A 13,283-nucleotide genomic window follows, 5' to 3' on the forward strand; every position below is an offset into this window, starting at 1 on the left:
TTTCTAACATGAAGGTCTAAATGCTGTTGCTGTGTCTGCAGGAGTACGTGTTTCATCCTCAGTGGTAATTGTTTTCTGAAGTTTTCTGGAAGCTGGTGAAAGAAGAACTCAGACAGCAGCTGATGTCTTATGCAGAATAATTTAATGTAGAATTGAAGCATCAAGGAGACCAGAAGGTGAAACAATATACAAATGCTAACAGAGTAACATGAGACATCGTCCCCCTCAAGTCTGAAGATGTCTCCTACAGCATCCCAGTATATCTCTCTCTACTTACATCACCCATTCTAACAGCACATTAATGAAAGGCTAGAATTGCTGTCACTCTCTATGTTACGTGTTGGTGTTCACATCCTATTGGATAGTTAAATCTAAATATTCATAACTAAACCACACTGTGTTCTTATTTCTTATCACTGGTGTTATTTAGAAGAGTTGAAGTTGGTGCCTCTCTGTCTGGCTCATCTGAGTTAGATATGAAAGTCCCTGAGTGTAGACACTACAATGTACTGTTGGTTGGTCCTTAATCTATAAGCTGACCTTGGTACTGCTCAGAGAGAGAAGGGAGTATCTGTGGAACTAGCCAGGCACTCTTCTCTTAATGGTGTACAGATATGATGTAATATACACTATATATACATAATATATAGTGGCATATACAGTAATGTGTGAGGATATTCAAAAGTGAATCAACAGTTACTATGTCCCCATCTACAATAGTGTTTCATACAATGACTGATCATAATAGTTTTATATAATAGTTTTTAAGTTCACTGGTTAATGCAGAATACTGATCTCAGAACTGTTGCACAGTGTTGTATTATAATAAACCAGGAAATGAAAGGATAACTTTCACAAGTGTGTTAATAACATTTATTCATACAGTGGATTATCCTCAGTGTGACATGGTAACACTGAAAACGTTGCACAGTAGTTTAACATTAAATGAAGTTCACACCTCAGGCCTTTCTCCCTGTGGAAAAAGCTCAAGCTGTATAGATGCTAATACCAGTCTGCATACATGCAAAAACAAATACATCCAGATTTGTCTCGCACCTTGTGAGCTTTGTGAACATTTGAGCTTTCAAACAATAATACCCAAAAAACAACAGCCTTGAACAAAACCAGAACCAAGACCTTCTGAATAAATTACTCAAGCAGTCACACAGCAGTCTTTGCACAGCTATAACTCAGAGTACCATCATCAGACATCATCGAGGAGTTGCTGCTGTTTTTCTATAAACAGGAGAGTGGGTATGATGTGTTAATCTCATTTAAAGTTCATCTTTATCCTCTCCTTGACAGTAGCACGCTGCTCGCTGGCTGTTCATGTAGGGTCTGCAGCCCAGAGTCCACACTGTGTTGAAGAAGGAGTCTGCCACCGTCTCACATGCTGAGGACAAGAAGGGACAGAGAGACACAGACATGTCAGTCAGAACATGGAGCATTGTTATGTCAGATTTACTCTGCTTGCAGTTGAGTTCGTACACCACAGGATTTAAGCACTTGAGTAGATGAATTAGTTTGAAATCAAAGGTCCAGTGTGTAGGAATTAGGGGAACACAAAGAATTAAAGTATATTCTTTTTGTAGGTGTTCAATCACCTGAAAAAAATGATTGGGTTTCATTTATTAGCTGGTCCTCTTCCATGGAGTCTGCCATGTTTCTAAAATAGCCCAGAATGGACAAACCAAGCATTGATTTACGAGAAGAACTTTCATGTTAAACAATCTGCAACTTCACCACTAGAAGGCACTAAATCCTACACACGGAACCTTTAATACTTTTTAATTTTAATTTCATTAAATTTGAATATCTGGAGATGCTGATGAACTGGAGAGGCTCTGTAAACTTGCACTCATCAACGAAAGTTTGAAATGTTACTGACCTTCAACCTTTGAAACAAAGCCGAGGCTCTTCTTGAGGTCGGAGCAGATGCTGTGGAGGCACCAGCGGAACTTGGAGTCACAGCGGTACTTGTTGGAGCCGCAGGTGTCGTAGCACATATCCAGCTGGTTGCAACACTTGGTCATGGCAGGGATGCCCATATCCATCTGGCACGCAACAGAGGTGATTCAGTGTGTGTGTGTGGGTTTTAGTTTTTAGAGACTGTAGACATTGATCATAATAGTTAGTCAGGAACATAAACTCTCTCAGGATCCATTATTTCACCAGCAAACAGTTGCCTTCACAGTACACTTATTCACAACAGACCTAGTTTCCATAATTCCATCATTCCTCCTCAACTTTGGTAAAGATGCAGTTTGGCTGATAAAAATCTTGTTCCATTAGCTCAGAGATGTTACTATGGAAGTAATTTCACCTTGTTTTTTAAAAAGTCCAAAATACATTTCAGCCACCTTCCCTACTCCACTCCAGTCGTTTTTCTTTTTCTTTGGAAGACAGATTCACATAAACACTTTATGTAGTTCCTATAAGAATTTGATGCAGTCAGAGGAAACATACCCCTTCTGGAACAGGAAGTCCAAAGAAGTAGGAGCTGCATCCATCAGGCTCTGGCATCTGGTATCCAGGACGAGGAACGGGAGGTTTACCTGAGAGCAGATCAGATGTAAGTCGTGTTTCACAACACGCACAGTGCACATGGGCTGGATTCTGTTTGACAACCAAAGAAATATCTGACACATTCCACATGAAACCTCTCCTATCACGCTGGGGTCACAGTCCATTTCGAGGCCCAATCCCAGTTGATAACAAAGATGATAAGTGGATGAATTTACAATATCAGCCTATAAATCCTATTCATCTTTAAGTGTTTGAGTTCGGTGTAATATGTTGCACCATCCATTAAATCCTATATACTCTTATTGATCATATTAGATAATCCAATGAACAGCAAGAGAGGTGCATTTACACTCGTTGAAGTAATTCATATTTTTTTCATTGTAATAACGTGGCTAATAGAAACATTATTTTCTGGTCAAAAATGTTTGGTTTAAAGTGTCTTTAATTTAAAACCACTTTAAAAAATCGAATTTAAATGAGAACTTGCTTTCATTTTACATTTGAATCTCCTTACATTTATAAAACCCTTATGTTGACAGATGAAGGTCACTGTCTAACGTGTGGTCAGATGAAGATCGTCACACGTCAGTTAAAAGATTGAAATAAGCTGATTTTCTTTTTTTGCCAATGTCAATTTAAACCAAAAAGAGAAAACATATGTTGTGTTGGGTTGGTGTATCTCATTCTGCACCATGCCACTTATTTGTTGAACAGACTTACCATATCTACAGTTGTATTGGCACACTCCGTCACGTCCGCCCATGAACTCCAGCATAGAGTCAAAGTAGCCGCCGACGGCCTCAAAGCCTCCTCTGACCGTGTTCATTGCCCACTCATCGCTCTCGTCCTCTGCCTGCTTGCCATCGGAGGCCTGGTCTGATGGTGGCGGTGGAGGCGGTGCTGCTGCAGAGTCGTCAGCCTCCTGACTGACAGCACTGTGGAGGAAGAGGCCCAACAGGAGCAGCAGGGGAGTGAGAAGGGCCCAGCGGGTCATTCTGAAGTTCAGACAGCTCAGTGTGAACACAGTGAAACTTCGGATACTGAGTGGGAAAACAGAAATACCCTCGCAGAGGCAACGCTGCAACTGTCTGTGAGGACTGAACTTTGAGCCACACACAGGGACAGCCTCATATGTGGAGGAACAAAGTCCAGCTTCTATCTCATCTTTTTCAACATGTCTTTTTATCAACTCGCTGATTGACAAAGAGTGTGCTTACTCATCATTCGGCCAAATAGATTAAATTACACTTTAATCCCATTAATATGAAACCCTCTCACTTTAGCATCAAGTGAAAATGTGAGAGCATCCTCCCTGTGTCCTGTGAAGCTGCTCATTGATCATCTCTCTGTGGGATGAGACATTTACTGTGTGGACAGGAAGCTGGTTGCCATTTAAAGAAAACATTTTAAAGAACAGAGCAGAACTGTATGTTATTTCACTCAGCAAGTGTCTGTCAATAATAATTAAACACAAGAATAAGAAATAATACCTCTACCTCATGTTTTGGATTAATGCAGTAAATGTTCTGTATAAATAAACCAGGTTTTTGAAGGAGATTTGATACTGAATACTTGTGTGTTGTGTATCTAAGCATTAAAAACAAGAAAGCAAACCAAAAAAATCGATTCTCAGAGACCAGGTTGTGTGTACTGTGATTTTCCATTGATCAATTGGTTCGTTTGAGTCATTTTCATCTTCACCGCAGAACTATTTTGTAAATTTCAAATGTTTAAAACTTGAGAAATAATTATAACCACACACACAGGCACAACCAAGCAGACAGGTTTCCTATTTAGATTTTATTTTATTTTTTCAGGAAAAAAAACACATTTTCCTAAGAATGCTTAATTCAAGAACATGCAAGGTTGAAATTGGGGAATCAAAGAATAATACAAAGAAAATAACGACTTCACACAAAGGCTTGGCTGTATGGGACTGGTTTATATATTTGGTTTATCTCAGGGAGGAGACAAACAGAAACACTCGTCCTTTTGTGAAGAGCACAACACACAACCACTGAACTGTAAGTGACAACTACAGCCACAGGGGGGCAGTCATGCAACACGATGGAGGCTGACTGCTTTAAATGCTCGAAGAAGAAGAAGACCGAGCTGTGACGTCAGTCCAAAACACGGAAAAAGAAGGAGGCGATGCGGTGATGTACGAAGCCATGTGAGAAACCACTGACTGCAGCTTTAGCTAAACTGTTGCGGCCAAGACAGAAGAGCTGAAGGATTTCCCCCACCGAGCAACACATACATCACGAAGAGGACAAACAAACATGGCGTTCTCGAACCTGTTCACGGGATTACCGTTGGACCAAGACGTCACGCACAGGTGCGTAACGCCACCTGAGTCCGCAGCTTTGTGGTGTTTGCAGAATCCCTCATGTTTGTCTGCTGGTGTGTTTGGTTCCACAGTGGAGCTGGAAAAAGAAAGAGGAGAAGCCAGGCTGAGCAGAGAGGCCCTGAGCACAAGGTGAGGTTCAGCTCCTTCATCACGCCTCACACAGGCGCCTCCACACGAGCTCGTATGGAAGAACCCGCATGAACAACAGCCATAACTTATGCACAGTCACAGAAATCCAAAATGTCTAACATGAAGTACGAAGGATATCAATAATTCTAGTAGGTAAATATGAAAACAATAAAATCCAATGATAAAATGTCCCAATTCTGACATAAATAGACAAATAGAACAACGTATTAATAAAGAGGAGAGACAGACAGACAACACAAACTTTTCGCACAACTGCTTCCGTCTAATTCCTGACCTTGCTTACCTTCCTTCATGCAAAGTTATCTATTGCACATCACATGAAATCTGCCCAGCAGTGGAATGGTTAATACTGATAATCAAACAGATTTTACTTGTTAATAAGTGGGCTACTGTACAAAAATAGATGCACCAGATTTTCAGAGGAGTAACCTGAGGTCGCCCGCCCAGTCTCTTACCTCTGTACTTCTGACGCTCAGCACATGATGACTCGTGCTTTTCTTAAATTTGTCAAATCTTTCTTCATTGCACAAGATTCAAGATTAAACAGCACAAATTTAGAACGGCAGAGCTCATACCTCCGCCAAGGCCCGACAGTCTCCTTAAATTAAAACAAGCTGCAGCGATACACATAGTCCCTGAAATTTGAGGGATTTAGTTTTTCATCAAGATCCATGAATTATTTACTGGGACATCAGTGAAAATGTTCAGAAAAAAACCCTGCCTTGCAATGATAAAGAAAGTGAAACACATTTTGCATCTGATTTTTCGTCATCTGTCCAGTGGTTTTTATAAAATCTTGCATAAAACAAACAACTAACAAAAAAAACAGATAGTGGTGAAAACATAATCTCCTTGGTGGAGGTGAATATCTTCATATCTGTGGGGAAAAACAAGTCATTTCATACATTCAATGACTCCGAAGGTCACTAATGAAGACAAGGACAAATGAATCTTTTCATATCAATGAAATATGAAGTAAACAGTCTGATATTATTGAAAATATTATTTAGTGGTCTGTCAGCGGTATATGTGAAGTAGACAAAATATTACAAGCTCCTCTGGTAAAAAGTCTATTCTCTAAAAGGACCACACAGTTTAATCGATATGTCTTTTAGATTCTTATTTGAATAAGAATGAAACAATAAAACAGTCTGTGCTGAATTAAGCAGCCATATGTTTATCTTGGTCCACATGTAAGTGTATTTTGTAATGATCGTGTCTGTGGTTTGTGCTGCTTGTCTGCACAATATGAATTAGTATTTCTGAAATTGAAAATGTTCTGATAAACCTTACAATGTGTGACTTCTATGATTTCCTTTTCCACAGAAACAAGGTTACGAAGCCCAGAGTAACTGGACGTACAACACCAAACCCGTTAAAGATGATGATTCAGCCGTAAACTACCATATGTCCAACACTGAACATTCGAGGACTGGCTTCTCCGACGACATGAAACACAACCACAGTGATAATTCTGGCCACAAGAACATGCATCACAAAGGTCAGAAAGCAAAAAAGAACTACAAGCAACAGAAAAATCAGGGGGACGGCAGGAAAAACCAGCATCATCAGAAGGATAGAGGACGATTTACTAATGGAGGTGGCCACTATCAGACTAGATGTAATCCAAGAAAATTTGGAGGACAGGGTAAACGTAAAGATGGCAAGCAGGTAAGCAAACTCCTGACCACACTGTGAGGAGAGATATCAAATATTAGCAGCCTGTTGTCTGCTGCATTTCAACTGTACACTGACAGTTAACTAGGCCTGATAATAAACAGCCGTGGGTAGAAAAAGCTTTTGACACTTGAGGGAAAAAAAGTTTGATTAACAAATTATAAATAAATCAGTAACAATCAAAAAAGGTGTTGTTGTGTTTTGAAAGCTATGGACATGTCTGAATGTAGTTTTTATTACCTGAACTATTCAATCATATAGTCCAGCCTGGTCCCTGTAAGTATTTTCCTTTTATTTCTTTTTTTACTGTAGACAGTCTCTATAGCAACATCAGAAATGGGAAACTCCTCATTGAAGCATTTAAATAAGGGCTTTAGAAATAAATCTAAACGCCCCAGAAGAGATAAGGGTATAAAAATATGCAAGGATGTAAAAATGAAAATGTATTTAAAGATATATATATATATATATTTATATTCATTTGTTAATCTAATGGTCATGCTCATCTTTCCTCTTAGGATTTTAAAGTGCCACCCACAAGACTTATGACACAAGAGTTCAAAGACCAGAATGCTTTGCTGGTGGATGGACAGTTACTTTGTCGACATTTCATTTGGGGACGCTGCATCAAGGCAGGTTATGACAAACGTCGACAAGTTTCAGTGTCTAAGATGGAAAACTGTCTCGTTGTTAGACGACACTGTCCTGACGGTGCTTTTCTTTATTCTTGCCTGTTTGCAGGGTGACGACTGCCAACTGAAGCACGTTAAGGGTTACAACGATTTCATCAAAGAAGTTTGCAAGTATTACGTCCAAGGATTCTGCACAAAAGGGGAGAGCTGCCCGTACATGCACAATATCCTTTGGTTTAACCTCTAATAACTAGTATAACTTGTGTAGTGTCCACTGCAAACCTGTCTGTTTGGAATAGGCTGTTGGTTTGGCCTGGGGTCAGCTTTCTTTCTACAACTGTAAGTGACCTGCTGTATTTGAGACCTGCTGCAGGTCTCCTGTTCATTCAAAGTTTACGATTCAGTATGTAGAACTCAGAACTGGAGATTTGCGTTGATGCCACTGCTGCAGAGTGCTGGTTGCTCTTTATTCAAAGTTTGTTAATATTGAAAATGTTGAGTTTTCAAATGGCCTGAAATTGGACACAGCATTTCCTCAGGCCTTAACAATGCAACACGCACAATGTGAAGCTGATACGATGAATGGTTCTTGTGATACACAGATTTCTAGAATAGGTGGATATATCATTCTGTCCTAAATCCCTGTTGGTAATTATTAGAAACTAGAGGCTGTTGAACATGTGATATTTCCTTTACTAAACAGAACAGTCCTTTCCCTGCAAGTTCTTCCACAGAAAAGGAAAGTGTTCTCACGACGTAGATTGCAAGTTCTCCCATGATCCACTTAATGAGACCACTAGCCGACTGTTGGAGGAGGTGTGTATGTGAATGTTCCTCTGAGTATTTTATATGCTGTGTGTGTGCGTACAGTGTGTTTACAGTTTGTGTGTGTGCTGAAAATGTTTCCTTTTACTTCTCCCTGCAGGTATTAAAACGGGACAAGGACCTTTATGAACTTTCAAAAAAGAACGAGCAGGAGTCGTCAGAACAACCAGCAAACACAGACGAGACTGAAATGACAGAGTCCGAGAAAACCCCTGATGTACTAACACAACCACTCAGGTATGCATAGTCAAACTCACACCTGTCATGGAAACATTAAAGTTATTCCTGGTTTGTATTTCATCTAATAATTAATCATCTGTACAAGTTGGGACCTTTGGATTTAACTGTTACCTGGTTTTGTTTTATTTTCCAGGCCTAACTTTTACAACAGTGGAGAAACAAACACTGAGCAGGAAGCTTTATGTAAGACTGAAGAACAGTGTGAAATCCCAGAGGTGGCTGTCCCTCGAGAAGCCTCAGATAGTGCCCATCCTCACAGCCCCCTGTCAGCGCCGCTTAATCACAAGGAGCCAGTTTGTTATTCAGTCGAAGCGATGCTCAGACCTCAGCTTTTCAAACCGTTCCCTAGTTTCTATACAACTCCTGGAAGTCAAGACTCTGCATCTCTCTCTGGTCCACAGAATTCCTCTGATTGCACGTCAGGCTCTGCGGACCAAAGCAAAGCTCCCTACTCTGTTGATGTTGTCAGGTCTTGTAAATCGGCAGCAAGTCTTATCTTTGACCACAAATCTTCCCCTCCTACTGCACGGTGTGTATCATATGCTCCAAGAACTGACTGTGAACAGCTCATTGATCCTCTGCTGAGCTCAAAGTATTCTCCAAATACCAGAGATGAAGCAAATGAATCCCAGGAGAAAAAGTTCAAGTGCCCGCCATCCTTCCACACGCACCCTGCCCTTATATCAAAGACATGTCCTGATCTTACTGTGGCCAGTGGGGATGACAAGAAACACTTTGGGGAAGTAGCTGCATCCTTGAAACCTTCTCCAAGAGCTTCCTGTGAAGTTAAGTCGGAGTTGTTGTATTCTCCTGCGACAGTGGCAGAGAGGTCTGCGTTTCCGTTTCGAAAAGTAGATATACAAAGAAGCCCCCACCTGCCTGTGTATACTTTACAGTCTGTGAAGTGTAAAAGTCAAGGTGTTTTCCCCACTAAGCTCAAAAGCCAGACATTTAATCCTCCACAGATGCGGCCACATCTGTCTGGTCTGATGTCGAAATCACAAGCCTCAGCAAAGCTTCTTGGTCCCTCTTCAGGGTTGCCAGAGTTTAAAGGCGGAGCTGCTGTTCCCGCTGAACCTGTCACCAGCTCCGCCAAGACAAATAACGCTGGAAACTCTGACGTTCATCATCTTGCAGCAAACCAACCCACTGAGACACATGAGCACTCCAGACAACTACGACCCACCCTCCAACCTGGCACACAACAACCTACTTCCTCTGACGCCACAGCAGAGTGCAGCAGCAACACGGCACATTGTGCTGACTCTTCATTTGGATGTAATAAGACATTTCATAGCCTTTTTGCAAGCCCCATCACTGACAGCCAGAAGCCCACTCCAGATTTTGCAACAACCTCCACTTCTCTTCAATCTTCCTGCTCTACTCCACTGTCCGCACCTTCCAGGAGTGACGATAATCACGTCCAAACTGTGGTCGAACCTGACAAGCCCTCTGCCAGGTCCTTCCTCTGCCTCTTCTCTTCCCCTCTCAGTGCTGCTCCTCTGCCACGCAAGGAGTCTCAGCCAGATTGTTCGAGGACCGCCTCCTCGTCTCAAGAGTCAAACCAGCTGCCTGATAACGCCACTCATTCATCAGACTCTCATCAAGGAGCTTCTAATGCAGAGATGCCTCTTCCACGTCTGGTCAAAACTGACGTCGAGCAATCTTCTCACAGACCAACATCTCCGAAATTCTCTCCTCGTTCGAAAAATGAAAACGAAGAAGATTTATCTGAGGCTGTGAGCCAACCTACAAAGCAGCAGGTGAATCCCGCCTGTCGCCTTGTGTCTGATTCTCTCAGCCCGACTCCTTGTGGTGACGGTGCAGAATCAACCACATCTCAGGCCCATCATCAGCTGCCCGACGTCTCATCGCCCAAAGGTAAGGCCACGTCACATGTCTTATGAATAGCAGCATGCAGAGACAGGAGGTAATGTATAAATTCCATTGCGGAGATCATGTGATTTTGTTGACGGCACATCAACACTGTCACCAGCCTTTTATCACCGAAATCTGTGGCAGCGCTTTTTCAACCTGACATATTTGTAGTTTTTTAGTTTTTTGAATTTTTGCGTCTGCTGTGCGTTAGAAACGTCATCAACACACACACACACACGCTCGTAAAAAAATCCAGAGGATCTCCTGAAGGATCTCTTACGCAAGCTTGTTCAGACATTCTCCAGAATCTTTAGAGAAAATAAGGGACTGGCAGGAGAAACTGCAGAAAGTTTGGAGCCTCTCACTCGGACATTTGCGTTCACACATACACCCTCTCCGGAAAACGTTGCGTGATTATCTGCAGTGCATGTCTGAAAGCAGCCTTTGTGTCGAGCTGAGCTCTAGATGTGTGCTGTTAACTCTTTGTTCCTGTTGTAGGATCTGCAGCCACTTCAAATTCAGTTCTGAAGACCCTCTTTCTGTGTCTGAGCCCATTCGAAGAGGATGGAGAGCCACAGCACAGTGCTCACACCCCTCTCCCTTCAGGTGGGTGCTGTACATGCATCCCAGTGAAAGTAATTTATAGTTATATCCATGGACAACATGTGACCATCCTGGTAGAATGGAACAGAAAACTTGTTTTCTTAATTGCATCACAGGAAGTGTAAAGAAGGAGCAGAGCGGCACGGGGGACGGCTTCGTTAAGCAACGACAGAAGAAGAAAAAAAAGAGACGAAAGAAAAAGGTATCAGGCATTTGACTGTGAGAAGCACAAGGCAGCTTCTATCACCCGTTCCATCAACTCTCAGACACTAAACAATGCTTGGAAATATTTAGTTCTTTTTTAGTTATACTTTGTTGACCTTTATTACTCAATGCCATCATCTGACAAGTCTTGCTCTCCTTTGTAAGTGCATACAGATGGTTAAAGGTACACTGTATTTTATTAAATCAAACTCGCAGAAATGTTTCATTCATGGACTGTCCAGCTGCAGATGAACAGGAACGTGGTGTAAGTTGGACTCATTAGGCTTTATGGTACAAAGTTGTTAATGTATCAGGCCGATACATTAACAACTTGTTGATTTTAATTTGCACATAGAATTTAGATGCTGTTGTGGCAGATTAATTTTATGTCTGCTCCATCATTATGTCCGCATTATGTGTTCCAACTGTCTGTCTCATTCTTGTGAATACTATCTCAACAACACTTTGAGGGAATATCTTCATATCTTGTACAAATATTCACTTGGATTCACAGAAGAACTAATTTAAAAAATATATAATGACAATATATTTGAGCAGGGGTGGGTGTGAGCGGATGCCAGCCAACTGACAGCGCACGCATGCACAGGAGCGCACACAAGTTTCAGTGAATGCTTGTTGAGACTGTCTGTGTTCGTAAAGACCAAATGACATTTTTACCCCAGTCTGAGTTTACAGATGCATCTGAAGACACTGTGTGTGTGTGTGTGTGTGTGTGTGTGTGTGTGTGTGTGTGTGTGTGTGTGTGTGTGTGTGTGTGTGTGTGTGTGTGTGTGTGTGTGTGTGTGTGTGTGTGTGTGTGTGTGTGTATGAGCAGAGAGAGAAAAGAGAGTGAGCGAAGTATGGAGGGGCTGAATGGAAAAAAAAAAAAAAGTATGTTGTGTGTGTGGCAGCTGATGACTCTGCGCCTCTGTCTGTAATCTGCTCCTCAGACTCCGTATTCCCAGGAACAGTCCGCTGAGAAGAGTGCCGCCCACCCCACAGAGCATCAGCCCTCTTCTCAGACCCCTCTCATCTCTGTGGAGGCAACGGTCGGGTCAACCTTCAGCGCTCCAGCTATGACTGAGCCTCAGGTCAGAAGCTCTGGTACTCACAACTTGCCATTCAGACCTGTGACGCAACTGATGCAGCACCACGTCCGACCGAGAATGAAGAACAGCTCAGAGGAAGGAAAATGGGAAAATAGGAATGTGGCGATACCACCACTCAAAGACCTTTTTAAGACTTTAGACACCACTGTTTTCAACCTCGGGCATTAACATTGGAGTTACTTTTGTTTTATCTCTCTAACAATCTTGAAAATCTCAATCTTTTATTCTTTTGGCACCAATGTTGAAACAGTGACAATGAATGTGGTTATTCTCTGAATCAAAGTCCAAGATTGTGATCTCTATAACCATGTGTTTGAATTTTATTTGGTTGTTTTAGTGTGAAAATCAAACTTGTTCACTCGGTCAGACATATGTTTGCCAAAAGTTTTGATTGAATCATATCAGTGTATCCAAACAATATTGCTGCTACGTTCGTATGTATTGCCAGTTTATTAGGTACATTTAGTTTTTGAAATACAAACGCCCTAATAATCTGGTAAGTGAGTATGTAATGCATTTGTTTACATTTTCTCTTTCTCTATGGTCAATCATGGAAACTCTGTTTATAAGGGGTGCACATATTTAAATGTGTGTATCCCTTATGTGCTAAATTTCAAACTCACAAGCTTGTATTGCATAATTTCTTCGAAACTATACGACTGAATTTTTTTATTCTACACTGGTATGCCATTTAAAAACTTTGTGAAAAATCTTATTTTTGTTCAGTGTAGATAAAATATTTGAATATAAGATACTAAAGACTTTATTAGTTCAATTATAGTTGAATAATCTGAGGTTAAAAAGTTACAGAAATATATCAGACAGGATACATGCATAAAATGAAAGTTTTATTTTTCTTGTTGGGTATGTAAATTACATCTTGAACAATGATTATCATTCATCATTACACCACAAACTTTGTATGCTGTGCATATATGTAAGATATGTGTATGAAACATGCTTATTAAAATGATTTCTTAACAGGAATATGATGTCATAAGTCAATTTGTGAGATTGTGGAGAGAAAGGATGGGTTAATGAGGTCATGAGGTCAGCGTTCATGTAATGTATAGTTTTAAAGATTGTTTG

General features: G+C 41.1%; 2 protein-coding genes across 3 annotated transcripts; one reads left to right on the plus strand and one right to left on the minus strand.

The window, feature by feature from the left end:
- Window positions 1-859: 859 nt before the first annotated feature.
- On the minus strand, window positions 860-3,637 carry LOC109627268 (group XIIB secretory phospholipase A2-like protein). Its single transcript, XM_020083746.2, has 4 exons — window positions 3,247-3,637; window positions 2,467-2,555; window positions 1,889-2,054; window positions 860-1,393 (listed from the first exon to the last, which is right to left on the minus strand). Exons 1-4 carry the CDS (start codon window positions 3,518-3,520, stop codon window positions 1,275-1,277), a joined length of 648 nt encoding a protein of 215 aa, XP_019939305.1. The 5' UTR covers window positions 3,521-3,637; the 3' UTR covers window positions 860-1,274.
- Window positions 3,638-4,652: 1,015 nt separating this feature from the next.
- On the plus strand, window positions 4,653-13,181 carry LOC109627728 (uncharacterized). 2 transcript variants are annotated; one of them, XM_069530627.1, is made up of 12 exons: window positions 4,653-4,864; window positions 4,948-5,005; window positions 6,353-6,697; window positions 7,222-7,335; window positions 7,445-7,559; window positions 8,042-8,151; window positions 8,261-8,397; window positions 8,534-8,929; window positions 9,011-10,281; window positions 10,777-10,884; window positions 10,998-11,083; window positions 12,036-13,181. In XM_069530627.1, the coding sequence occupies exons 1-12, from the start codon at window positions 4,809-4,811 to the stop codon at window positions 12,360-12,362; spliced, it is 3,123 nt and encodes a 1,040-aa protein (XP_069386728.1). In that variant the 5' UTR covers window positions 4,653-4,808; the 3' UTR covers window positions 12,363-13,181. The 2 variants fall into 2 exon arrangements, with proteins under 2 accessions (XP_069386728.1, XP_019940053.2); XM_020084494.2 differs by having other exon boundaries at window positions 8,534-10,281.
- Window positions 13,182-13,283: the final 102 nt, after the last annotated feature.

The sequence above is a fragment of the Paralichthys olivaceus genome, chromosome 8 (assembly GCF_024713975.1).
Source record: "Paralichthys olivaceus isolate ysfri-2021 chromosome 8, ASM2471397v2, whole genome shotgun sequence".
Classification (NCBI taxonomy): Eukaryota; Metazoa; Chordata; class Actinopteri; order Pleuronectiformes; family Paralichthyidae; genus Paralichthys; species Paralichthys olivaceus.

What these genes read in the sequence shown, in the direction of transcription:
- LOC109627268 (XM_020083746.2), bottom strand. Translation starts at nt 3,520, where the DNA reads ATGACCCGCTGGGCCCTTCTCACTCCCCTGCTGCTCCTGTTGGGCCTC. An exon ending in GACTTCCTGTTCCAGAAGGG is followed by an intron (nt 2,055 to 2,466) that starts GTATGTTTCCTC and finishes GTTGCGTGCCAG; the next exon opens with ATGGATATGGGCATCCCTGC. An exon ending in CTTTGTTTCAAAGGTTGAAG is followed by an intron (nt 1,394 to 1,888) that starts GTCAGTAACATT and finishes TCTTGTCCTCAG; the next exon opens with CATGTGAGACGGTGGCAGAC.
- LOC109627728 (XM_020084494.2), top strand. Translation starts at nt 4,809, where the DNA reads ATGGCGTTCTCGAACCTGTTCACGGGATTACCGTTGGACCAAGACGTC. An exon ending in GACCAAGACGTCACGCACAG is followed by an intron (nt 4,865 to 4,947) that starts GTGCGTAACGCC and finishes TTGGTTCCACAG; the next exon opens with TGGAGCTGGAAAAAGAAAGA. An exon ending in AGAGAGGCCCTGAGCACAAG is followed by an intron (nt 5,006 to 6,352) that starts GTGAGGTTCAGC and finishes CCTTTTCCACAG; the next exon opens with AAACAAGGTTACGAAGCCCA.